Here is a 24,339-nt window from a genome sequence, read left to right as displayed (position 1 = left end):
GTTTTATTTTGAAAATACGGAGTCGGCGTGAAGCTGCTTGTGTTACACTTCCGTGTCAGCCAACGAGAGCAGGGCAAGTTGTCAACGTAAACAGGAGCTGCCTCAAATTTTAGTTCACATTTGCAAACCCTATTTGTGTAACAGCTCAACCAACTGGACAAAAACCATCTTATGTATCAATTAAGGTTTGAAGCCAGTTCTCTTGCCAAAATACGTAACGTTAGTGTAGAGCCGCTGACAAACTCAGCTAATGCTAAAATGTGTTTAACGGTTGCTAACGTTAGCTAAAACTGCTAACAACACTAGTTAACGTTAAGTTAATATAAACTCTTGCTAACTAAGTCAAAAGTTTACTGTCAAGTCAGCTGTTAACCTTTTTGGCTCTTTTTTCACTCAGATAATTACAAGATGTCTAATAAAGAAGTGAAAACAGCATTGAAAAGTGCCAGAGAGGCCATAAAAAACAAAGAGTTCAAAGAGGCTCTAAAACACTGCAAGGTAACGTAAAAGTGAGGCATTTACATAAGGTATCGGCTCTTTATGTGCATATGTTCCAAGGAGTCTGGGTAATGAATAAGGCAATGTAGAGATGTATAGCTGCTGACTTTGCACTCTTCAATGTGGTTTTAGGCTGTTTTGAAACTTGAGAAGAACAATTATAATGCTTGGGTATTCATCGGCTTGGCAGCCAGTGAACTCGAACAGCCAGATCAGGCACAGACCGCTTATAAAAAGGCTGTGGAGCTGGAGCCTGAGCAGCTACTGGCATGGCAGGTAAGGAGCGTAAAATGGGTGAATTTATGAGGCTGAGGATGTTCATATTATATTACCACTCTCCCCAGGTCATTATGAACTGTGTCAAAAATGCATTTGTGTTTTAGGGCTTGGCAAATCTTTATGAGAAGACGGATCAGTGGGATTTCAAACTTGAGCTACCTAATGTCTATCAGAAGCTTGTTGATCTGTATGCAAGGTAAAACATGGGAAATTCTCTTCAGCATAATTTTTAACTGCAAAGGAAGTGATAATGCTAGTATTTACTTGCACCCACCCTGTGATTTCTTAGCAAAATATAGTTTTGACTAATTTAACACATTTGATTTGTAATGTTATTGATTCTCGTTATGTTTTCCATTTACAGCTCTGACAAAAATAAATGTTATGAGATGATCAAAAAGCTGTCAGATATCTATCAGTCTGACAAAGAATATTTAATGGTATGTATTTTAGAGGCACGTGCAGTCAGTGAAAAAAAACAACACTTTTTTGTGTTCTTTTCACACATTTGAATGCTTTTGTATGTTTGCATGTAGTTGGCAAAGGTTTGGCTGCAGCTCCTTCAGCTGAAGGAGGAAGAGGCTGTGAAAAAAAAAGAGTTACTGCAGCTATGGAAACAGATGACCCAACTCCTCTCAGACTGCCTTAATGAAGAAGAGCAGGACAATGAAACTCACCAGCATGTAAGGTTTCCCCAAATGTGGAAAGAAACTCAGCGCCGTGTTGTGTTTCTTTCTGCAACACATAAGAGTCCACCCTCTCCAATCTACTAGCCCTAAAGGGTTATAGCTCAAATCTCTCCCATTAATAGACACAAATGAAGATAATATTTTGAGTGCTCTTAATGTTGTATTTAATGCATGTATTTTTATGCCATCTGCCATTTGGTAACTGTTTTGTTTGTTCGTGGTCATCAGTTAATCACAGCATTTGAGAAGGCAATGGTTCTAATGGATCCTGTACCAGGGGAGGAACACAAGAAGGTGTCAGCTGACTATGTCAAATGTCTTTCTAAAGTAAGTGCACCTTATCTGATGTCTGTGTCACCACCACATAATTGCAAGAACAAGGTCTTCATGTTTATCAAAGATAACAGAAAAGTAGATACCTCATATTTAGCCCTGTACAATAATTTCCTTAATCAGCTGCTCCTCATGAATCTCGTCTTACCATAGCTGCCACAAGAAGAAGCTAAATTGAAAGAGGCATGCGAGTCCATGCTGTCCCTCTACCCTGACCAAAGTTATCCTCTTGAAGTCCTTTGTTCTCACTACCTCAAAACAGGTAGATACTGTTGTCAAAATCTAAAATCACAGAATGCAATGATTGATTTATAGATATTCAAGAGTTTTGTCCAATAAAATGCACTAAAATGTCACATTCAGGCATTGAGGGGAATCTTTGACTTTTGCAGTCAGTCTCACTAAATACATGCGGTGTTTGTATTTGAAGGTGTTCAGAACAAGGATGCAGTAAGCTGTTTCTCCCGGCTTCTGGGTCTGGTTCCTGACAGTGGATTAGGTCACTTGGGTCTGGGCACCAAAGCACTGGAAGAAGGAAGATTTAAAGATGCCATTAATTACCTTGAACAAGGTTAGTTTGCGTATCAACAAATTATAGACTCTTTCATCGGATGCGTTGCCAAGGTGACGTGCCCGGCCCGAAGTTAACTTCCGTTCTGTTTGTTTATCACTGGGTTTGTGTTTACTGGCTAATACGGTGAGTGATATCAAGTACAGTGTTTCCCATACATTCATTTATTTGTGGCGGTCCACCACATTATCAGCGCTGACTGCCGCCACGCTCGCCACAGTTACGCTGTCATTCTGTGGGAAACACTGCGGTAAATCAGACAGGTCGGTAGAAAAACATTCTTGTCTCAAATTTTTGTTCAGCAGGTCTGGTAGTGTGACCTTATCACATTTCAGTTTGGCCAAGTAACGATTCTTTTCTTAGACTGGCAGCTAAGGTTATTTACTTGTTATGTATTGCTTGCAGAAGTCTGCTGGAAGTTAAGTTTGGGCCAGAGTAACGAACATGCGCAGTACCGTTTGTTTATGTTGTTACTGTTGAAAGCGTCTATAGATTCTGTAATGTAAAAGGCTCCTGAAAGATTTATACTGAGATTTACACTTCATGACCATTGCTGTTTTTAAATAGATGCTAACTCCCAATGATCTGTCTCTTCTCTTTTATTAGGCTTGAAGAAAATGAGCTGCAGTATGGGATGGTACAGTCTGGCTGAAGCTCAGTTTAAAATGCACAGATACTCAGACAGTGCTATGTCATGCTCCCAAGGTATGTTTAGTCTTCTGTATATCACTATAGATGACCTCACAACAGCATGTAATCACTGATCCAGCTAGTCCAAAAGAATTGTCCAATCAGACTTCATCAAGAGTTCATTCGCAAATGAATCAAGGATGTTTACAACCGTCGGCAGCTGTTTTTTGTCCCCGAAGCAGATACTGAACGTCACTGTGTTTCTGGTTCTGTTAGGTCTGACAGTGTGTGTGTCCGGGGATAAAGAGCTGAGGGTCAAACTGCTTAGGCTGAAACTCGAGGCTTTAGTCAGGAGTGGAGGAGAGAAGGCAGCAGACTCTGCTCTGGAGACATTTTCACAGGTAATGTGATTGACTAATACTATTTAGCATGTTGTATGTTCTCTAATTTTGAATTTAGATAATTATGTATTAAGTAATTCAGCATTAAAAGTGTTTTGTTTGTTTTGGGTTTACTATGAATCTATTTTGCAGCTGTAACCTTGGACGTACATGTGTAGTCCCACTTATTATCGTAAATATCCTATTTGTTTGTTGTCTTTTCTTTTTTTAGATCCCAGATGCTGGAGAAGACCTAGTTCTAGTAGCCCTTAAAGGACGTGCATACCTTAACAAGGGACAAATTGATGAAGCACTTAAGGTTGAAATCCTTTTACCTGTTGATTTCTGTCTGGGAAAATTTCAGATTGATAGGAAACACATTATTGCAGTAAATAATTTAATGTGTAACTTTAATAGTAATAAAAATAATAACAGCGTGAAATACATGTCTGTCTCTTGTGTTAGACACAAGATAGGATTGTGCAAAGTGAACTATTGTGTCATCATGTAGGTGTCATCAGAGCTGGTGGCATCTAACCCTAACCTGGCTGAGGGCTTGGTACTGAGAGGACTGGGTCAGTTGGCTCAGGGCCAGCAGCAGCTGGCAGAGGAAAGGTAAAAACTGCGTGTTTCTTTTTGTGTGCATGTGTGTTTTTAATCTAGCACTGCACACTGTCAAAAAATAAAATAATTTGTGTGGTGCAAAAAGGTTTAGTTCTCCACGGTCAACTTTTCTCTCTTCTGTTGTTTAGTTTCCTAAAGGCAGCTAGCCAGAGCCCAGACTGTGGAGAGTACTATTTCTTGCTGGGACGACTCTACTGGGACATGGGAGAAGAGACCCGTAAAGACCGAAGCAAAGCTCATACACATTTGCTCAAGGTTATTACAATTATTGAAATTTTGAAATTTGTGGTAGGTGAGGAGATTTGTATTCTGAGATATATTCATTTATACTCACTAAATCTCTCAAATATCAAAGATAAAACATTAAAACTTAAAGCTAGGGTAGGCAGTTTATTTCAGAAGCAAAACAAAACAAATCTATGGCTGTTGCAGGACTGTAATAAGCAAACACAGCCAATCATTTCCTTCCTGTCTAACTGCCTCCCTGCGTGCACTCTGTCCGTGCACTCATTGCATGTGAAAAAGTGTTTTGGGGGAATGGCTTCAGAAAGAGGCGTGCAGGATGGGGTGGGATTTACTCGGTTAAATACTTTCAAAGTCTTGCTCTCTCTTGCTAGTTTCTCCAACGTTGCCTAGCTACCCTAGCTTTAACTCGTGCACAAATAAACTTGGGAAATGTCACAACATGATTTTTATTGCCTGAAGTCAAGTGAAGTGCCAAATGTTATCTTAGTTTGAAAGCTTCCTTTCTCCATTTCAGGCTGCAAAGTTAGACCCACAACTTGGTTGTGTATTCCGCTACCTTGGACATTATTACAGGGAGGCGGCAAATGATCGTGGCCGGGCACGGGGCTGCTATAAGAAGGCTTTTGAGTTGGACAGCGATGATGCTGAGTCTGGAGCTGCCTCAGTGGATCTCAGTATGGAGCAGGACGATATGGTAATTTGTTGGCAAACCGTCACAAAATACCACAACGTTCATGTGCGGTGTTGGCACTCTGTTATAGTGTTTACTTAAAGGTGCCTCTCTTTTGTCTTGGACACTCCCATGTTCCTTTTTTACCTATCTTCCCTTTATATTTTCCTGTCCTCTTCCCTCAATGCTGCAGGACACTGCCTTAGCAGTACTTCAGTCAGTGATTGAGAAAGCCACTCCAGGCTCAGCTAAATGGGCTTGGATGAGACGAGGGCTATACCACCTGAAGGTCGGCGAGCATCAGCAAGCTACAGCTGAGTAAGAGTTTAAAATCTCAGACAGTAAAATGTATTATCTCAGGTCTTCAACGCTATCATAGGTATTGTAAGTGTGTAAGCATTATTGACCATTTAATTTATATTTAGTCTGCAGGCAGCTCTGAGAGCAGACCCTGAGGACTGGGTGTGTTGGGAGTGTTTAGGTGAGGCCTACTTAAACCGCCGGAGCTTCACAGCGGCTCTGAAAGCCTTTGGTAAGGCCCATCAGCTTCAACCCTCCTCCATCTACTGTGTCTATCAGGCTGCTGCTATTAAACAGACCCTGGGAAAGTTCACGGAGGCGGTTGCGGAATACTTGCAGATCACAGCACAGCAGGACTATGTTCCAGCTCTTAAAGGTAGGTGTTTGTATCAATGTATATTAATGTTGTGCTTTTTATTGCATATGTCTGAGAACTGAACCTGGGCATTTAAAAAAAAAAAAAAGATTGATATGATCTGTTGTTCAGGTCTTGGGGAGTGCCAGCTGTCTCTGGCAAAAAGTTTAATGGAAGACTGCAGAGATTGGGGAGCCATTGACCTCATTCAGCAAGCCATACAGAACCTCTTCAGGTAATGACTAGAGATTTGTTTAATTTGTTAATCTTAAAATAAGGGCGGCTGTGGCTCAGGAGATATAGCGGGTTGCCTGTTAATCGAAAGATTGGCGGTTCAATCCCCGGCTCCTCCAGGCTACATGTCGAAGTGTCCTTACTAGAATTGCCCCTGGTGGCTGTTCCACCAGTGTATGATGTGTGTGAATGTTAGTTTGTGAGTGAATGGTGAATGCAATGTAGTGTAGTGGTCGCAAAGACTAGAAAGGCGCTATACAAATACGGAGTGTTTACATTTACAAATGATGCCTTGTCTGTCTGATACACATTGTGAGTAAATAAATTTTCTGTGATTCATTACATCGCAGGATCACACAGACTGTTTCTTCGATTTCATTCATCTATCCTTCCAAATTTCTGTACTCATCAGAGCTGTGGAGCTGCGTCCAGACTTGTCTTGTTTGTGGAAGCTGCTGGGAGATGCTTGCACTGCAGTCAGCACCGTGTCGCCAAACAGAGCCACGGTTCTAGTGCCTGCCCTGCTGGCTGGTTTAGACCCCAGCACCCAGAGCCACAAACTGAACCAGGCCCAAACACTCAAAGTCGGTGAGAGGTATGACCACAAACAGGCCTTGACTTTTTCCGAGCTGCTTATACCATTGCTACTCTGTCAGATAATACATTTTTACCATCAGTACACTAACAAGTTGACACTGAATAGCTTTAATGCCATAAGGGTCTTTTTGTTGCCCTTGCATACTCAAGCATAGAATCTGCACACTGAACATTAATTTAAGTGCATCGTTGTGTCTGCAGGTGTTACGCCCGTGCTTTGAAGCTGATGTCTGAGGTCCCCAGCCTTTGGTATGACTTAGGACTCAACTATTACCGCCAGTCCAGTCTACCCTGCCTTGCAGAGGGTGACCAGAACTCCCCAACTCTGCTCCTAGAGAAGGCTGAGCAGGTATTTCACAGAATGCTGCCCAGCAACAGTTTAGCAACGTTTGCTCCCAGAGGTGGTCTTTTTAGAGTTTTTTTTCTCTCTTTTCAGTGTTTAAAAAAGGCTATTATGATGGACAGTGGGAACCATAGCTACTGGAATGCCCTGGGAGTGATTTCCATGAGCAAAGGTATTGCAGGTGATGCAGTATTGACTGCATCTTCTAAGTAGAGTATTTTATTTTAAAAAGCAAAAGCCTTTACATTTTATTTTACTATCATTGCTCTGCCCTTATAAATTAACAACATACGCCCACTGTGAAATTGCAAGGAACTGCTGGCATCTGTTAGTGTAAAGCTACATCTTTTATTCTGTCAGCCTAAAAAGGATTAACAATATTTTGTATTCCAAATGCACAGCATACTGCTCAGTAAGAAGGGTGGCTTCAACAATAAATGTTTTCATTTTACTTCAGGAAATAAGTTATTACACGCATTGAAATACAATTTAGTTCCATTTTAATTGGTTCGGGTAACCTACAGACATTTGATAAAGTTTTATTCAGTGTCTAAAAAAGCTTTAATCTTGCAGAGATAGCTGTACCAACCAGACTTGGTGCCCCGAGGAAGAAACGATTACACTACTTTCCTCTTTAATTGCATTGCCTTTAAAATGTAGATACTAGTAGCAGTAGTTAGGATACTAGTATTTAGGACAAGTCATGGGTCTGTATAATAAAAATAGAATCTGATACATTAGAAATATGAAAATGGTTGTGGCGTTAGCTTAGGGTTTAAATTAATAGCCAGACAGAAAATCAAATCCTAACTATGTATGTAGATACACCTTTTTTCCCCTGATTAATACAATTACTTTTGATTGATCTGTGTCACAGGAACTTGATGCAGTTTTATCTTGTCACTTTCTATTTGTTACACCAGGTCTTGAGAACTTCCCTCTGGCTCAACATTGCTTCATCAAGTCCATACAAGTTGAACCAAATGTATGTACTGCACATTTGTTCAGATGAAGAATCGTATTCTCAGAAATTACTCTGATGTTTTAATGTGACTTCTTAATATTTCATGACAGAATGTTGTTGCTTGGACCAACCTCGGCACCCTGTATTTGAAAAAGGACAATATAGAGGTGTGTGTGATAAATTTTCTTATGTTTGTTTTGTTTTCATAGTTGTGGTTGTTAAAGTCTGGTCTTATTTTCTTAGCTTGCGCACGAGGCCTTCAAGATTGCCCAGTCCTTGGAGCCACTTTATGTCAACTGCTGGATTGGACAGGTACAAAGACATCATGATCATGAGAAAATGTTTAAAGGTCACTTTAATTGATCATGTCGAAGAAATGGAGATACAAATTTTTAATAATTCAGAGTATCCAAGGGTTGAGCCTTCTTTATCACATACAAATATATTTCCTGTACAATATATGCATGCATATATTAAAAATCAGGCAAAATCTAATGGTAAAACTAACAATGAAAAGGATAAGTTTGTAAGATAATCAGGTTTTCTTGAGATAGTACAAGTGTAGGAATACAGAGAAGAAGCCATTTCTGGTCTTTCTGTAGTTCAGTTCATTAGTTATATTTACCAATGCAATGAATTTAAGTTCAGTTGTTGGATAAGATATAATATGTTGTTGGCTTAAATGAAGTTTAATTTAGAGTACAAGGTTTGTTAAGAATAAAGTTAGTTTATAAGAAGAATTAGTGAATTTCTCTTGTTGGCCTCTTTGTCTTTATCTGCCTAAATTATCATTTTATCCTTTTGTCCTCCCACCAGGCGCTGATAGCAGAGAGAGTGGGAAGCTATGACACCATGGATCTTTTCAGGCACACCACTGAACTCCGCACACATGTGCGTTACCTCCCAAACCTACTGGGGTTGTTATTATAATACCCACTAATTAGCAGGCTAATAACAGTTTAATGTTTGCTTCAACTTTTTCTGTCACTCTGCTAAATGTTCAGCTATAAGCATATTGCTTTTTGTATAGTTTATTTCTACTTTGTCAGACTATGTTTATGCCTTGGCTTTCTTTGCTTTTTCTCCCTCTTCATCTACATCTCTCTCATCACTCATCTTTCCCGATAGATGGAGGGAGTGAAAGGATATGCCTACTGGGTATGTTCCACCCTGCTAGATAAGAGCAACAGGGACTCTGAACTGTACCGCTACAACATAGTACAGATGAACGCCATCTCTGCTGCTCAGGTGGCTCTCAGCAAGTACACAGGTACCGCATATATTTGTGAGTTGATGCACATGCAGGATTCACAGATCCCTTGATTGTATTTGGGTCATGTGTTACAGATAGATGTGTGACATGACGTTTCTTTTGCACCTCTGTCAGAGAGGATCCAGTCTGACCCCGATGCCTTCATTATGCTTGGCTACCTGAATGAGCATCTGCAGCTCAAGAGGCAGACCTTACAGGCTTACCAAAGGTGTCTATCTGAATTACACTGACCACCAGCTCACATATGAGGCAGTGGTGTACCAAGAAAATAATGGAAGACAAAAGATCATTCACCTTTCTCAATCTTAACTCTCTTTCCTCAGAGCTGTAGAACTGCTTCGGCCCATGTCCTCGACAGAAGAGCTGGCTTTTGCTCTGGGCTGCTATGGCCGTGCTTTGTGGTAACAATCTACTCAACTTTCAATGTACTTTAACCATCTTCGATTATACTTCACAAATATGCCAAACTCCATTCTTTGTATGTCCTACTGTGTCATTTGCAGCACCTCGGGCCAGTGGGAGGAGGCAGCGCATGTTTATAATTCCACTTCACTGCAGGAGCTGAGTGAGCTGACAGGGCTGGCTCTGGCCTACTGCAGGGCAGGACTCATCCAAGAGAGCACCAACGGTGAGGACAGGGAGAGACAAACTGAAATTAGAGATTGTATATGTGTTGACATGCCAGAGTGACTGAACTTAATAAACTGTGTGTGTGTGTGTGTGTGTGTGTGTGTGTGTGTGTGTGTGTACTTTAGCCTATGAACGTGCCTTGGCTGTGGCTTCCAGTGAGAAGGAGAAGGCTTACATCTTGACAGCCCTGGCCCTGCTTCAGCACCGGGATGGTAACCTAGACTCAGCTAAGACTCTGCTGTTTAAATGGTGAGTCCACAGTGTTGTCTGGACCGTTACCAGTGGTTTATCACATTTTTGTCCACTAACTAAAAATACTGTATAGGTTGATTGAGTGTGCGTTTTTCTGACCAGTCTTCATTTCAAACTAAACTTCACACTTACTAGAGATAGATAATCCACCTCTGATGAATACATTTTCATTGCATTATAATTCTGAGAGTAGGGCAATATAATGTAGTCAAAGCTATGATATTTTTACTCATTTTCATGCAATAATGTAATTTGGGCTTTTTTAATTTCCATTTCAGTCAGGGACTGCTCAAGTGCTTGTGGCCAAACGGTATTGGATTCACAAGCTCTGATGCCAAACTACCAAACCTGAAAGACAAACTATTAGGAAATGCTTGATGCAAAAGAACCATGTAAATATGATGCATTTAAAAGGATGCTCTTTGACAGCAAATTGTCCGACCTTCCCAAAACCATTTGATTGTGCCAAGGAAAATCTTTATTACCACATGATGATAATGTGTGACTATGCTTACACTGAATTTGCTTTCAAGCTAAAAGTATTTATCTCTCTGCTTTCTGTCTCCACAGCTCGATGTTAAAGGAGCCAATCTCAGAGTCTCTGCTGTGTTTATGTGCCCTGGGATTGGTCCACAGTGATGCTACACTAGCTGCTGCTGCCCTGACTGAGTTGCTGAAGCAAGGTTCCGCCTCTGGGAATGTTATAGAGCAGCGGTGTCTGCTCACCTGCGCCTTGCTAACCCTGCAGGGCAACTACAGTGCGGTGCAAAGAGAGGCTTCCAGAGCTGTACACAGGTAAGCTGCTTGTTTTATGCGTTTAGAGTGCCCTACTGATGTGCTGTACCCTTAAGTAACTGATTTGACTTAAAATTAAAGTTATACATCAATGTACTCAAAATAAACTTTTGACACTAAAGGCCAGATTTACTGAGCCTTTAACACCTTGTTTTAGGTGCATAGTGTGGAGGATTGCACAAAAACTTGGTAGTGTGATAGGTTTATAAGTTTGATTCCATGTATCACTGCATTTACTATCATTAGTTTGGGGTCATTTTTGGATAGACATTTCTCTGCTTCTGAGACTGTATTATCACATACATAATAATTCTTATAATACTTTTTATGGGGTAAGCCTATACAGAAGGTACAAATTCTACAAAGTCTTTGTCTGTCTTATTTTTCTGTATTATTACAGCAATCCTGGAAACCCATCACTGTGGGCACTGCTGTCCAGACTGGTACCACAGTACTACCCCAAGAAGGCTAATGTAAGGCTGCATACACACACACAGACACAGACACACACACACAAACATTACACACATCCCAAGTCTATTATATTTGCACACATTTAATTGAGCAGCCTCTAAAGCTGTTGCTGTAGTGCTGCTGGACAGTTATAGTGGAAGGGTTCATGGTTTTGTTTGCTGTGTGTTTCAGGGCGGAGCGATGGCTGGTCATGTTGCCTGTCTCTCCAGTATGACCCTAGGAAAGGTAAGAGTGACGGTGAATTGATGTTTAAATGGCTTTGTGTATCTTTATCTGTTGTGTTCTTTCTTTTATTTGACACTTTGTCTAACCTCACTGCTATTATAAGTGAAACTCAGTACGATCATGTTATTTTGCCTGGATTCTATAATGTGTAATCTATTTTACACTGTAGATGTAGATTGCATTAAAAAATACTGTATATTAAACTGTGTTAATCTAACTTATGTGCCTGCAGAGGGCGTTGTTGTACAGTGGAGTAAACCAGCTAGCTAGTGGGAGACACTCTGGAGAGGACAGTCAGAGGAATGCACTGAAGACTATGCAGAGAGCTGTTCTGCTCTGCCCTGGTATAAATACACACACACACACACACACACACACACACACACTAACTCACATACAACCACACACTTATCAGTGGAAACTCAAAAAATGTATGTCTTAGAAAATAAATCAGTCATAAAGAAGTGAGGTAAAGTTAATATTAGGAAATACATTTGTGTAAATTCTCTTATTTAGATTAATTAAATGTTGTGTATGGTACCATTCTTCCATCCATCAAATACACAGTATAATTGAAGTATTGCAGCTTTGTGTCACAGAGAAGCTTGTTACCTTATGTTTGTCCTTATTAATACATTAATAAATACATTTATTTGAAAATGTAAAGCTACTTTACACTTTGAAAAGTCCATGTGATCTGAGTCTCCACTTGTGTCTCTACTTTCAGATGATCCAGCAACATGGGCGGGATTAATGGCTGCCTGTCACACAGAAAACACTTCCTGTTACCTTTCAGGTTCTGCTCCTTGCAGACAAGGACTGGAGCAAATCCTTATGTCGGTGGTTTCTGAGAAAGGTGTGTGTGTGTGTGTGTGTTTTATGCCGTTTGCACTTTTTTGTGCAATTTGCATGTATAACTGTCACCTTTCTGTTTTCCAGTGCGTAGTGTGGAGGAGGTGGAGCGCCCTCTAGCCCAGACTCTAGAGGGCTGGGTACTGCAACAGGCAGTGACTGGTCTCACGCTGGGGGGAAAGCTGGAGCAGGCAGAAGCCCTCTGCTCACAGGTGAGATATTATTCTCTAAATTACTTAATTGTAAAAAGGGTTACACTTGTTTTAGGCTGAAATTACATAGATGAAGTAATACCAGTTATATTCACATTCATATCATCATCTCTTCTGTCCATTGCTGTGTTCCTCATACTCTGCCTGCTTTTTCCCAGGTGCTGAATGTTTCTCCAGAACACCCAGCTGTGATGCTGTCACTGAGACAGGTACAGTGTCAGCGTCTCCTTGTTGCCAGTGGGGGTACCATCCTCCCAGTCTCTGTGTTGGAGCAACTAAACAGCACTGTGATGGCGAACCCCACAAACATTGGTGCATGGCACGTAAGTGGACGCTTCATCATTTAAGATGTTGCACCAGTTTTTGTATTGCAGTAACTTAATGACAAGCTATGGCTCCTTTAATTTGAAGCAGTAGTAGTATAATAGTACAAACAGTGCTTTACCTCTATCTTCTCTATTACACAGCGAGGCTTGAACATATATTGATGGTCCCAGTCTTGGATGATTGCTGGTTTAAATATTAAGGTCATGTTGAACTGTATTGATGATAAAACCTTTTTGTCCTGCTTCCACTGAGACACTGGTTAAATGAAGACCATTTTTGTGCCTTGTTTGAGACCTCAGATTGCTGCACTTATAATCAAATGACTGCTACCCTCAGGGGAGAAGCTCGAACGAAACCAGGCTCTCTCTTTAAGCCATGTGCATATTAGCAGATTGTTGCTTGTTTGAGACCACAAATGTTACAGACTGTGTAGCAATATCATTCTGTGTCTGTATAAGTCATCTTACAGCCATTACTGAATCAACATGCAGTCAGCTATTTTATGTAATGAAAATAATTGTCCGTGAAGTTTGGCTTAATTTATGAGAAGTCATTGTATCATATTACTAGCTGAAAATACTAGCATGTTTGTACCAGTAGTCTCAGTTTTGCATCAACTTTAAGCAATTTTCCTCTCTCCTTCTAATTGTTATCTCACATTGCCTCTAACATCCTATACCTCTCTCTTCACCCCTCATATTTCCCACCCGACCCTCTGTAAATCTCCCATTCTCACTACTCGTCCTTGATCATCCCGTCACTCTCCTACTCTCCTTCTCTCAGTGGCTGGCTGAGGTGTATCGGAGCCAGGGCCTGTTGGTTCAGGCAGTCATGGCTTATAGGCAGAGTCTGCAGGTAGCATCACAGCTCGGTCTGCACAGCAGCCAGGTAGCCAGCCTTCTCCGACTAGCCCTGCTTGCCCTAGGACCCTGTATGGTGAGTCCCTGCATTTAAGGGTGATACAGTACAGCTATTACAGCACAGCTATCGGAGATTTTTTTTTTTTTTTGCTATGAGTAGGAACATTTTAACAAGGACTAGTAGTGTTTTAGAATAATAGGAATAAGAAGATTTGCATATTACTACTCACACACGAGGCCAGAGGCAGCTCCTGTCTACACACTTGTCACATGGGCCGAAACAAGGTAGAGATGAAAGATGGGTCAATTTCCTGCAGAACTAGAGGATCAGTGGAAATACAAACAAGACAAGAAGCTGCTTTTGTGATTTTTAACTGGAGTGGATGTGGTTTTTAGTGCACTGCTCACACTGGAGCAAATCCCATTGTGGCCTACCATAATGAAATACAATTCTTTTTTGTTTGACATTTTGATAACCCTGTGAATATCACATTATTTTAAATTACAGCCACTGCTCCTCTGAAAGCAATTACTTACACAGAGGAGGCAGGTGTTATACATATTGTTTGCAAACAATAGGGTTAAAAACATTACAAGTTGAGTAGATGAATAAAACTTAATTTTGGCCTCTCATAGCTAGTTTTATTCTTAACACTGTGTGATCTGACCTCAGGCGGGTGTCCCAGGAAACGACTGGACGACCCTGATACTAGAAGCCACCACTGAGGTCTTGAAGCTGGGTTCATGCCCTGTGGCCCTTCTTTTCCAGGCCCTGCTCCAGTATGTGACCAAGATGGCTGCTAGGTCAGTGCTTTTGTGTTGTGTTTTGTTTTCACTGCCATAGGTAGTATGCAAATGATTTTATCCCATTGGTGTATAAGTGTAATGGATTATCTAAAGTGAATGAATGAATCAGACGATTGCGGAAACTTGAGATCTGTACTTCAATCTTTCTTTTCAAGATGTTGGTACTTTTGGAAGTGCAAAGCAGTTTCCAAAGCAAAGTTTTCATGTCCTGACATAATAGCCTTCTGTCGCTACCTCACAGTCCAGCCAGGACACTTAATTAGAATGCTACATTCATGAGAGAGCTGAGGAATATGCCAATCATGAACTGGCTAAATTGCTTCAGTGATGCTGCAGGAACACCTCTGTGCCAAGCATAATAACAATGCCAAAAGGACCTTTCATGCCAGAGAGGAGTTCAATTTTATCGGAAATATTGGAAAACAGAAGTAGGACATTTGTGCCAGCTAATTCCAGCTAGGCAACAAATAAGATTCATCCAATTCCTTATGTTTTCAAGAGCTAATGAGAATAGGTGTCGTTTACAACACAGGCCGCACAATTGGGAATGCATTTCATTTACAATCTCTGCTCCTAAATGTACGCCTGGGTATGTGAGACATCCAGACAACGCAATAGAAATGATTCTGGTTAACAAGGAACAGGGCTCATATTATACCTTTGCCTATTTCTGTGTGTCTTCTGTAGGGAAACAAGGCGTTTGTTGGAAAGGCTGATAATTGTCCCCTCTCAAGACTTCCCAGTGACAGTGGTGCAGGTGGCCAGCTGGTACCTCCTCAGACACTTGCATGCCAAAAACGACCAGGAGCTAATCAATGTGAGCACAGACCTGCCTCATACCTGCACTGGCACTAGATTGAATCATTTTTGTAGCGATATATATTAGTCTGTTTCCAACCATGACTTCTGTGAACACGGTTTTGTCACCACAACTTTGAGAGTGAACATATATTCTCATCCTTTTTTTGCAGAACCTTTTGCACCATGCCAAAATGAATGGAGATCAAAGACTGCTGGAGTTTCACTCACTGCTTGCCGCCTCTTCATCCTGAATTTTGTCTACAACTGCATCACTGTGAAATCCTCCTGCTTAGTGTTAGGTTTATCCACAGGCTGACTGTATCATATCAAATCATATCAAACTGGACATTTTGGGTCTGATATCATGAATAACTTTTATTGGCTTTCCATGATTCTTTGGTTTTACATTATACAGTGTCAATGAATTCAATATATCAAAATCATGAGTCTTATTGCGTACAATTTCAAAATGCACTTCACATTAAGTAACCAATATCAACATTAAGGCTGAAATAAAGACATCTTGCTCAGTATGTATAGATTGTCTCCTCTTGGTTTCACATAATCCTAAGCATGCTGATCTGTCAATATACAGAAAATCACACTTAAGTAGTATTATACTTTGAGGTGAGAATAATGTTTACTCTTAAGTTTTCCCCTCCACCTAATAAGGCTATATGGACCTGGATTCTCATTCCATCTGTTTCACTACAGCACTGTTTGTCCTTAACACGCTCTCAGACACTAACTCGACAAACATGCTTGGTCATGAGAATGCAGATGTTTTGCCCACAGCCCCAGCACTGTTGCTTGGTGTGTGAGGAGCCCAGCTGGGTCTTTCTCTTGCACAGTGAACACACATCCACAGCTCCACCACCTTGTGACGCTGCACCCCCATATATTCCGCTGGGATTTCTCTGACTATTAGTTACAAGCTGTTGAAGCTCTGTCAGTATGGTGTTGTTTGGTGCCTTTGCAATGCCCACCACCGTCACTCTTTTGGGGTCAAACACACAATCCTCCTCTAGGCCACTGGGCACAGCTTTCATGCCACAGTTGGGGGGAACCCAAGCAGTGTCGTAGCCCTGCGTGCTCCAGGTGTACTGCATAGGATGGTCGTCCTTGTCAATACGTTTGACACGGCCAACACGCACACGTAGCTTAAGGACCACGCGGTCTGAAAGGTTATTGTTTAAAGGATAACGTTCTGCCTTCTTTTTCTCACGAGAGACATATACGCCCTTTCCCAGCATGCCACGGGGCGACTGCTGAAAGCCATTGGAAATGATGAGCCGTGCATTGGCAATGCTGGTGCCATGGTACATGGTGTAGACACCCCTGTCTTTGGGCTCCTGAGATGACCCCAGCTCCGCACGAGGAGAGTCATCATCATAGGCCACCTCCCAGCCAAAGAATGGCAGTGACATCCTGCTTCAACAAAGGGAAAGTGTCCAAGACCTGCAGCTCTGTGAGAAATAAATACATAGATGGACGCTCAGAACAAATGTGTGTGTCACTTTTCATGTTTTACAACTGCATGTAGTTTGGTGTCATGTGGTAGATGAACAGTGTTCCACCAAATTCTGTTACCCATCATAGTCCCAATTATGAATTTAAGCTATAATGACACTATAAACATGTTATACTTGATCACAAACTATATTTTGATAGCAGATTTGACCAAATTCCCTCCATATTTAGAGGGTCACAATTTTTCAAAGTCTGTACAATGTCTTTCAGGTAGCTAATAGATTTCTGTAACGTTATGAAGAACAGTTAACAAAATCTGAGACCCTATCTTAATACTATAGGAGGCACTATGTTTCAGAAAAGCTATCACAAGATATAAAAACGTTTGCAGTGTCGTTCTAAAGCTACGAGTTAACCCCTCATATGCTAATAGCTAGGTTATACTGTGAGTTTAGGACAGGCTGAAGTTAACGTTAACTGTCACCAAAATGAACGACTAAGTTCTAAGTTTCATTTGCAGAAAACCATCCACATTCTTAACAAAACTGGCGTTTTTACGTTAGGATTTGACTTACTGGCACATTTACAATTTATGTAACGTTAACGTTAAGTCTTTAAAGGCTAACGTTAAAACTAGTAAAACTGTTGTAATTTAGCTTAGCTTAACGATAATTAACTAGTATTAGTTACTTAGTAACTAAAATTACCTTTAATCTAATGAAATATAGCCTAATGTCGTTTAAGCTGATATAACATTGACGTTAACAAACCTTAACGTTACCGTCAATGAGAAGTCGTTTTCAGTCTGTAACCTCGATAACTTTCACTTTCTGTAGCGTTACACTTTAATATAGGCTACTGTATGTTTGTCGGTATCGACTTTGACTTTCGCTTTGAAAGAGAAGTAAACCAACTTCATTTCCATATTTATGTGGACAAGTCGTATGTACCCATGGCCGGTTAGCTCAGTTGGTTAGAGCGTGGTGCTAATAACGCCAAGGTCGCGGGTTCGATCCCCGTACGGGCCAAGAGTATATTTTCTCGACCTGTCCTGAAGAAAAAAACCTTGAGTCCTAGAAGCTGGCAATGAATTTTGGCAACTAATAGGCTACCTTTTAAAGATAAATGACAATTCTACCTCCCAATTTAGCCTATTTTTTTAACTTGTTATAAAACTGAATTTTGTACTGTAACATTTCATGAGAGCTGCATGAATTAGAAGACTGAGGCTAGTTCACTGTGTTGATCAATTGTAACTTTGTTTGGGATTTTGTAGACCACTGCTAAATGCCCCGTTTTGAATCTTTTTTCCCTTTTTTTTTTATAGCAGATACAGTAAGTTAGTGGTCCCAGATAACAAGGCCATTACATTTCTTTACTCCCATTGTTCTGCCCTTAGAAATCAAACTACACACGTTTGTGTCATATAAAGTTATAAAGAGTGGGAAACCCTTTCTATGTTTGTATTAGGCTGAAAAAAAGTGGATTTGATATTCCAGCCTTTCCTCATATCTTGAGCTACACTTCAGACTGCAGCCAGTGGGTCTGTCTCGCTGTGGCACATGCATAGGAAACTGAATATAGTCACAGTTAGTGACATGGCTGCTTAGTTTTCATCACAGCTTTGATTGTGAACATATTCCCTGCAATAATATCAAACTGGACAATATGGGTCTGTTAATATAACAATGACATTTATTGGCTTTAGTTTCGTTACATGATGCTGTGTATAGTAAATTTAAATCATTTCAGTACAATAATTCATAAAGACATTTTGCTTTACATGTAGTGTCTCATCTTCATTGCTTGTGATCATAATGCATGCTGATCAGATAATAATGTCAAGCAAGTGCAGTAGAAATAGAAAAATGATCATTTTAGTACATGTTATGGTTTACTATAAGCTGTTGTTTATTCATGAATAAGATTTTGTAGATCACTTCCAGAGGTTCCTAAACATGTCCAGCACATGTTGCATCAGTTACTTGTATTGCTTTATGTAAGATGCAGAAATCCTGTAATTTAAATCAGTTTAGTTTCCCCTCCACTCCGCCCCCAGCACATACAAAGCCCATATGGACGTGGATTCTTTCAGAATCACAACTCCACTCCGTTTTTCAAGGTCTCTTCTTCCCTTGCCTGTGTCGGGGTTTGGCTGGACAGAAATGCTTAGACATGAGAATGCAGATGTTTTTCCCACACTCCCAGCACTGTTGCTTGATGTGTGGAGAACCCTCTTGGGTCTTTCTCTTACACAGTGAACACACATTTGCAGCACCATGACCTCCTCTTCCTCCAGGTCTTTTGGATGTTTCTGACAGAAGCTTCTGAAGCTCGGTCAGTATGGCGTTGTCTGGTGCCGCTGCAATGCCCACCACCTTCACCCTTTTGGGGTCAAACACACAATCTTCCTCTAGGCCGCTGGGCACGGCTGCCAAGCCACAATTGGGGGGAACCCAGGCAGTGTTGTAGCCATGCGCGCTCCAGGTGAGCTGCAGAGGATGGTTGTCCTTGTCAATACGTTTTACACGGCCAACACGCACACGAAGCTCAAAGATCACACGGTTTGAAGGGAGACTCCACAAAGGATAACGTTCTGCCTTCTTCTTATCACGACTGACATACACGCCCTTTCCTAGCAAGCCACCTGGTGACTGATTAAAGCCATTAGCAATGATGAGCCGTGCGCTGGCAACGCTGGTCCCATGGTACATTTTGTAGACGCCCCGATTTTGGGGTGTCTGGGACGCCCCGAGCTCCACACCAGGAAAACAAGCACCATCGTCCACCACCTCCCAGCCAGAGAATCGTACAGACATCCTGATCCAGAAATTTGGCTGACTGTTCAAGTCGCACAACGATCTGCAGCTCTGTAAGAAATGAATTTAGAAATGTGGCATTATGTTATAGCCTGGCCCAGTTGTATTTTATTTAATGCACTCTGAATGGCCTTGATTTTGGGAGGTGCTACACACATCAACTGGCCTTGTTTCTTCTATTGTTCTTTGCTAACCTTGCTAGTTTCAGTGCACTCTTATTCGGTTAGTGTTTCTTTATTAATCACATCAGGGCAATCCCCCACTTTGTGAAAACATTATAATTCTACTTTCTACCGTTTCCTGATGGTTATTTTTGTTGACTTTCTATTTAAATTTAGTTAAATACAACTTCGTTTGAGGTTAAAACATTTAAACCTTACCGTCAGTGAGGATTAGTAGTCTCTGTTAGTTCAGAAACTTTCACTTTCGTTTAAGTGTTTCTATTTAAGATTGTGAGTTGGTTCAGTTTGTTAGAGCGTCGCGCTGCTAACGTCACGGTCCTGAGTTCAATCCACGTACGGGCCCAGTCACTGCAGTCAAGCCAGCCTCCTTCTTGGCTGAATGTAGTAAGCTTTCTGTGAGAATGTAATATTTTCTTTAGATACTTGTGGGGACTTAAGCATTTATTTATTTATTCAATCGTTTCTGCCACATCAATTGCATAATGTTCAGCAGAAGCTCACTTTTATTTTGAAATGTGCTACGACGCGATGTTACCGTAATGCCTAGAAAAAACACGCATCGAAAGAACAGCGCGCGGGCTGGCTTGCCTGTTATCGAAGTGGAGGCTGGCTTGATTTCAGTGCCCAGTCGATACTTCTACTATCAATCCTCAACAGTACCTTTAGTCTTAGAAGCAAAAATAAAAATGATGTGCATTCCTGAAGTTTAAAGAGGTTTGAATGTACTGATGTGATTTCAGCAAGATCTGACAAGAAAGTGTCAGAAGAAATATTAATATAGTTAAGAAATACTGTATGTTCCTCTTCTTGAGAATCCAGGAATCTGTAATAGCTAGGGTGGCTAGCTACAAAACGGGAACTTTAAAGGTCAGCAGCTGTGTCAGTCAGAGAACAGGACACCAGAATGCACACATAAGCAGTTTGTTCACCTAACACCTGGGAGGCAGTTGACCACAAATGCGTCATCAGATATAATGGAAGTAACCTGTTTTAAAATGCCTGATTGTACACTGAACAAAATTATAAACGCAATACTTTTGTTTTTGCCCTCATTCATCATGAGCTGAACTCAAAGATCTAAGACTTGGTCTATGTACACAAAAGGCCTATTTCTCTCAAATATTGTTTACAAATCTGTCAAAATCTGTGTAAGTGAGCACTTCTACTTTGCCAAGATAATCCATCCACCTCACAGGTGTGGCATATCAAGATGCTGATCAGACAGCATGGGTATTGCACAGGTGTGCCTTAGGCTGGCCACAATAAAAGGCCACTCTAAAATGTGCAGTTCCATCACACAGCACAATGCCACAGATGTCGCAAGTTTTGAGGGAGCGTGCAATTGGCATGCTGACTGCAGGAATGTCCACCAGAGCTGTTCCACGTGAATTGAATGTTCATTTCTCTCCCATAAGCTTTCTCCAAAAGCGTTTCAGAGAATTTGGCAGTACATCCAACCAGCCTCACAACCGCAGACCACGTGGAACCACAACAGCCCAGGACCTCCACATCCAGCATCTTCACCTGCAAGATTGTCTGAGAACAGCCACCCGGACAGCTACTGTAACAATCAGTTTGCATAACCAAAGTATTTCTGCACAAACTGTCAGGAACGTCTCAGGGAAGCTCATCTTCATGCTTGTCGTCCTCATCGGGGGGCTCGACCTGACTGCAACTTTGCACAGCCTCTAAAGAGGAGTGGACAAACATTCCACTCTAAGCAAATGAGAAGTGCTCACTAACACAGATTTGACAGATTTGTGAACAATATGAGAGAAATAGGCCTTTTGTGTACATAGAGAAAGTCTTAGATCTTTGAGTTCAGCTCATGATGAACGGGGGAAAAACAAAAGTGTTGTGTTTCTAATGTTGTTCAGTGTATTAAAATTACTTAAAAAAATTATTATTAATGTTTTAAGCAGAATAAGAACTAGTGAACAAGTGATGATGATGATGATTACTGATGTGAAAAAATTTAAAATTACATTTTAGTTTTAAAAGCAGAAATGTTTTACTTTGACAAATTTGACAAAAAAATCAAAGGGATCAATATATACTTTACATGTGTATTTTATTTGATTAGCTTTATTCAATTTCATGATTGTTTCATTTTATGACAAAATGTTGTGTAACTTTCTACTGAATTTTCAAGAGGGCAAGGCTGTAATATGGGACAGGGGTAAGAGGCCTTAAGGATAACCATATATGGAATTTACTCTGTGGAAAGCAGGAAGCCAATCACAGAGCGCCTAATTGGATGGACACTCTGATTCGGCCAATCACCAAACACCCAAGGCCAGAACACACCCTGTCCATTCCTTTATTTAAACAGTAGATTTTTGACGCATGCTGAGCAGAGAATAATATAAAGATATTGCAGTATAAAGAGGACATGAACATTACAGTACATTTAATAATTTACTATAAGCTTGTGTCAATTCATGAATAACATTTTGTAGAGTACTAAATACAGGTTGCATCAATTACAGATATTGCTTTATGAAAGATGCAGAATTCTTGTAATCTATATCAACTTAATTTACCCTCCACCCCACCTCCAGCACATACAAAACCATGGATCTTCTTCCCTCACTCGTGTCAGGGTTTTACAGGACAGAAGTGCTTAGACATGAGAATGCAGATGTTTTTCCCACACTCCCAGCACTGTTGCTTGATGTGTTGAGAACCCTGCTGGGTCTTTCTCTTACACAGTGAACACACATCTGCAGCACCATCACCTCCTCCTCTGGGTCTTTTGGATGTTTTTGACAGAAGCTGTTGAAGCTCTGTCAGTATGGTGTTGTCTGGTGCCTTTGCAATGGCCACCACCTTCACTCTTTTGGGGTCAAACACACAGTCCTCCTCTAGGCCGCTGGGCACAGCTTTCATGCCACAATTGGGGGGAACCCAGGCAGTGTTGTAGCCATGTGCGCTCCAGGTGTACTGCATAGGATGGCCGTCCTTGTCAATACGCTTGACACGGCCGACACGCACAAGTAGCTCAAGGACCACGCGGTCCTTAATCGGACTCTTTGGAGGATAATGATACGCCTTTTTCTTATCACGACTGACATACACACCCTTTCCCAGCATGCCACCTGACGACTGTTTAAAGCCATTGGTAATGATGAGCCGTGCGCTGGCAACGCTGGTCCCATGGTACATTTTGTAGACGCCCCGCTTTTGGGGTGTCTGGGACGCCCCGAGCTCCACACCAGGGAAACAAGCACCATCGTCCACCACCTCCCAGCCAGAAAACTGCACTGACATCCTGATCCAGAAATGTGGCTGATTGTTCAAGTCCAGCAAAGATCTGCAGCTGTCTGAGAAATTAAATCAGAAACGTTAAAGCAGGTTTTAGAGCAATCAGCTTTTTCTTAACAGAAGCAGGTAAACACCACAGAGCCATTTGTTTACCCATAGCCCACTGGTTCTCAAACTTCTCAACCACCCCCTTGGAAGAAGAACAAGTTACACCCTCACTCCTAGTAACTATAAAGCCAAGTTGAAATATCATTAACTGTATTTCTCTTTACATGCATGTTTCTCATTAGGTCAGTTGTGCAAATGGAAATCTACAGGCCTATGTTTACCCAAACTTCTACTGCCATTCTCCTCACTTTAATTTTCTATCTTCGACTTTATTAAAATCGTTTAAAATCAGATTTATGTGTGTCGTAATTTGCACTGTGTTCATTTTGTAACTTACATTTTTTTGTGTTTATGTGAACCATTGGCCTAGATGATAACTTATATAACCTCATTTGTGGGTCTGTTTCATTAAATAGGTCATTATAAAAACCTGTCAAATAAAAACTCGGAACACAGGAGTACTACACGTCTCAGCCTGTTACAGCCTAAACATTATCTTTCTTCGACTGTTTATGACTTATTGGTTATTTTGTTGACTTTCTCTATGCATCTAGCAAAATACAAGGCCCTTTAAGGTTAAAACATTTAAACCTTACCGTCAGTGAGGAGTCGTTTTCTGTCAGCTCGGTGAAAAGTGCTTTCGGTTCAGTAGGTTTCATTTATAGTTTCGATTATCATATTTCATGCCCTATGCTGCTTAGGGCTAGTCTCTACTTTCTTGTGACATGTTTGTCTATAATCCGTGAGGGTGGTGAGAGTTAACGAGTGAACAGATAAGTTCGCCATAAACGTCCGGGACAAGTTATGTTTCCGGTTTTTCTTTGCTTACTTAAATACAGTCGCCTACTTAACAGTTGCGGGAATCTCCAGTCAACAACAACAACAACTGGCTTATAGCGCCCCATGCTGGAAAGATCATTCAACACATATTATTATATATTCACAATTGGTGATTTGCCTTTAGATTTTAGGATATAGCCTAGAGCACTTGTAGACTAGATCAGTAGGGTAATAAACTGGTTTAAAACAATCTAATGCAGATCTCTGTGGGGAAGTGTGAATCAACAGTGGCAACAGAAGTAGGATAATGCAATAAAAAGGTGACATTTACACAAAACAGAGTAGGCATGCGAAGAAGCCTCCCGGCTCCCTTACAGTCAAGAAAGTAACAAAGCAGGGTTTTATCTAGATTTATTTATTTATTTTAGTGGATCATAACATATTGGTTAAGGAATTAATTTGTAGATGCTCTGGCTCAAGATGAAACCAAACTTT

General features: G+C 40.9%; 4 protein-coding genes and 1 non-coding gene across 8 annotated transcripts; 2 read left to right on the top strand and 3 right to left on the bottom strand.

Annotated features, from left to right (window-relative positions):
• Nucleotides 1-45: 45 nt before the first annotated feature.
• On the top strand, nucleotides 46-15,754 carry ttc37 (tetratricopeptide repeat domain 37). The gene is made up of 41 exons (XM_038703644.1): nucleotides 46-185; nucleotides 398-498; nucleotides 631-774; nucleotides 882-973; nucleotides 1,142-1,217; nucleotides 1,314-1,460; nucleotides 1,695-1,793; nucleotides 1,953-2,061; nucleotides 2,230-2,370; nucleotides 2,977-3,075; nucleotides 3,277-3,401; nucleotides 3,613-3,699; nucleotides 3,892-3,995; nucleotides 4,133-4,259; nucleotides 4,765-4,944; nucleotides 5,114-5,238; nucleotides 5,346-5,596; nucleotides 5,708-5,810; nucleotides 6,222-6,404; nucleotides 6,608-6,755; nucleotides 6,843-6,921; nucleotides 7,673-7,734; nucleotides 7,824-7,880; nucleotides 7,957-8,025; nucleotides 8,530-8,604; nucleotides 8,842-8,983; nucleotides 9,101-9,194; nucleotides 9,310-9,387; nucleotides 9,490-9,614; nucleotides 9,742-9,865; nucleotides 10,439-10,663; nucleotides 11,064-11,136; nucleotides 11,309-11,362; nucleotides 11,595-11,706; nucleotides 12,090-12,218; nucleotides 12,302-12,426; nucleotides 12,585-12,749; nucleotides 13,537-13,689; nucleotides 14,287-14,417; nucleotides 15,108-15,237; nucleotides 15,392-15,754. Exons 2-41 carry the CDS (start codon nucleotides 409-411, stop codon nucleotides 15,470-15,472), a joined length of 4,713 nt encoding a protein of 1,570 aa, XP_038559572.1. The 5' UTR covers nucleotides 46-185; nucleotides 398-408; the 3' UTR covers nucleotides 15,473-15,754.
• LOC119891785 lies at nucleotides 15,577-17,616 on the bottom strand. Of its 3 annotated transcripts, none has more exons than XM_038703648.1 (2): nucleotides 17,473-17,616; nucleotides 15,577-16,687 (listed from the first exon to the last, which is right to left on the bottom strand). In XM_038703648.1, the coding sequence occupies exon 2, from the start codon at nucleotides 16,646-16,648 to the stop codon at nucleotides 15,959-15,961; it is 690 nt and encodes a 229-aa protein (XP_038559576.1). In that variant the 5' UTR covers nucleotides 16,649-16,687; nucleotides 17,473-17,616; the 3' UTR covers nucleotides 15,577-15,958. The 3 variants fall into 3 exon arrangements, with proteins under 3 accessions (XP_038559576.1, XP_038559575.1, XP_038559577.1); XM_038703647.1 differs by having other exon boundaries at nucleotides 17,462-17,600; XM_038703649.1 differs by having other exon boundaries at nucleotides 17,399-17,512.
• Nucleotides 17,617-17,645: 29 nt separating this feature from the next.
• trnai-aau lies at nucleotides 17,646-17,719 on the top strand. The gene has a single exon. It is a non-coding gene; the product is annotated as a tRNA-Ile (tRNA).
• A 644-nt stretch (nucleotides 17,720-18,363) lies between these two features.
• On the bottom strand, nucleotides 18,364-20,044 carry LOC119891784. Its single transcript, XM_038703646.1, has 2 exons — nucleotides 19,891-20,044; nucleotides 18,364-19,561 (listed from the first exon to the last, which is right to left on the bottom strand). Exon 2 carries the CDS (start codon nucleotides 19,508-19,510, stop codon nucleotides 18,809-18,811), a length of 702 nt encoding a protein of 233 aa, XP_038559574.1. The 5' UTR covers nucleotides 19,511-19,561; nucleotides 19,891-20,044; the 3' UTR covers nucleotides 18,364-18,808.
• Nucleotides 20,045-21,744: 1,700 nt separating this feature from the next.
• Nucleotides 21,745-23,893, bottom strand: LOC119891787. 2 transcript variants are annotated; one of them, XM_038703651.1, is made up of 2 exons: nucleotides 23,661-23,893; nucleotides 21,745-23,011 (listed from the first exon to the last, which is right to left on the bottom strand). In XM_038703651.1, exon 2 carries the CDS (start codon nucleotides 22,960-22,962, stop codon nucleotides 22,291-22,293), a length of 672 nt encoding a protein of 223 aa, XP_038559579.1. In that variant the 5' UTR covers nucleotides 22,963-23,011; nucleotides 23,661-23,893; the 3' UTR covers nucleotides 21,745-22,290. The 2 variants fall into 2 exon arrangements, with proteins under 2 accessions (XP_038559579.1, XP_038559578.1); XM_038703650.1 differs by having other exon boundaries at nucleotides 21,745-23,015; nucleotides 23,661-23,892.
• Between the last annotated feature and the right edge of the window lie 446 nt (nucleotides 23,894-24,339).

The sequence above is a fragment of the Micropterus salmoides genome, unplaced genomic scaffold (genome assembly GCF_014851395.1).
Source record: "Micropterus salmoides isolate LMB-PRFRI ecotype aquatic unplaced genomic scaffold, ASM1485139v1 Ms_hic_scaffold_7, whole genome shotgun sequence".
Taxonomy (NCBI): Eukaryota; Metazoa; Chordata; class Actinopteri; order Centrarchiformes; family Centrarchidae; genus Micropterus; species Micropterus salmoides.
Note: the sequence above shows the minus strand (reverse complement) of the source record. Positions and strands in the feature narration are given on the sequence as shown.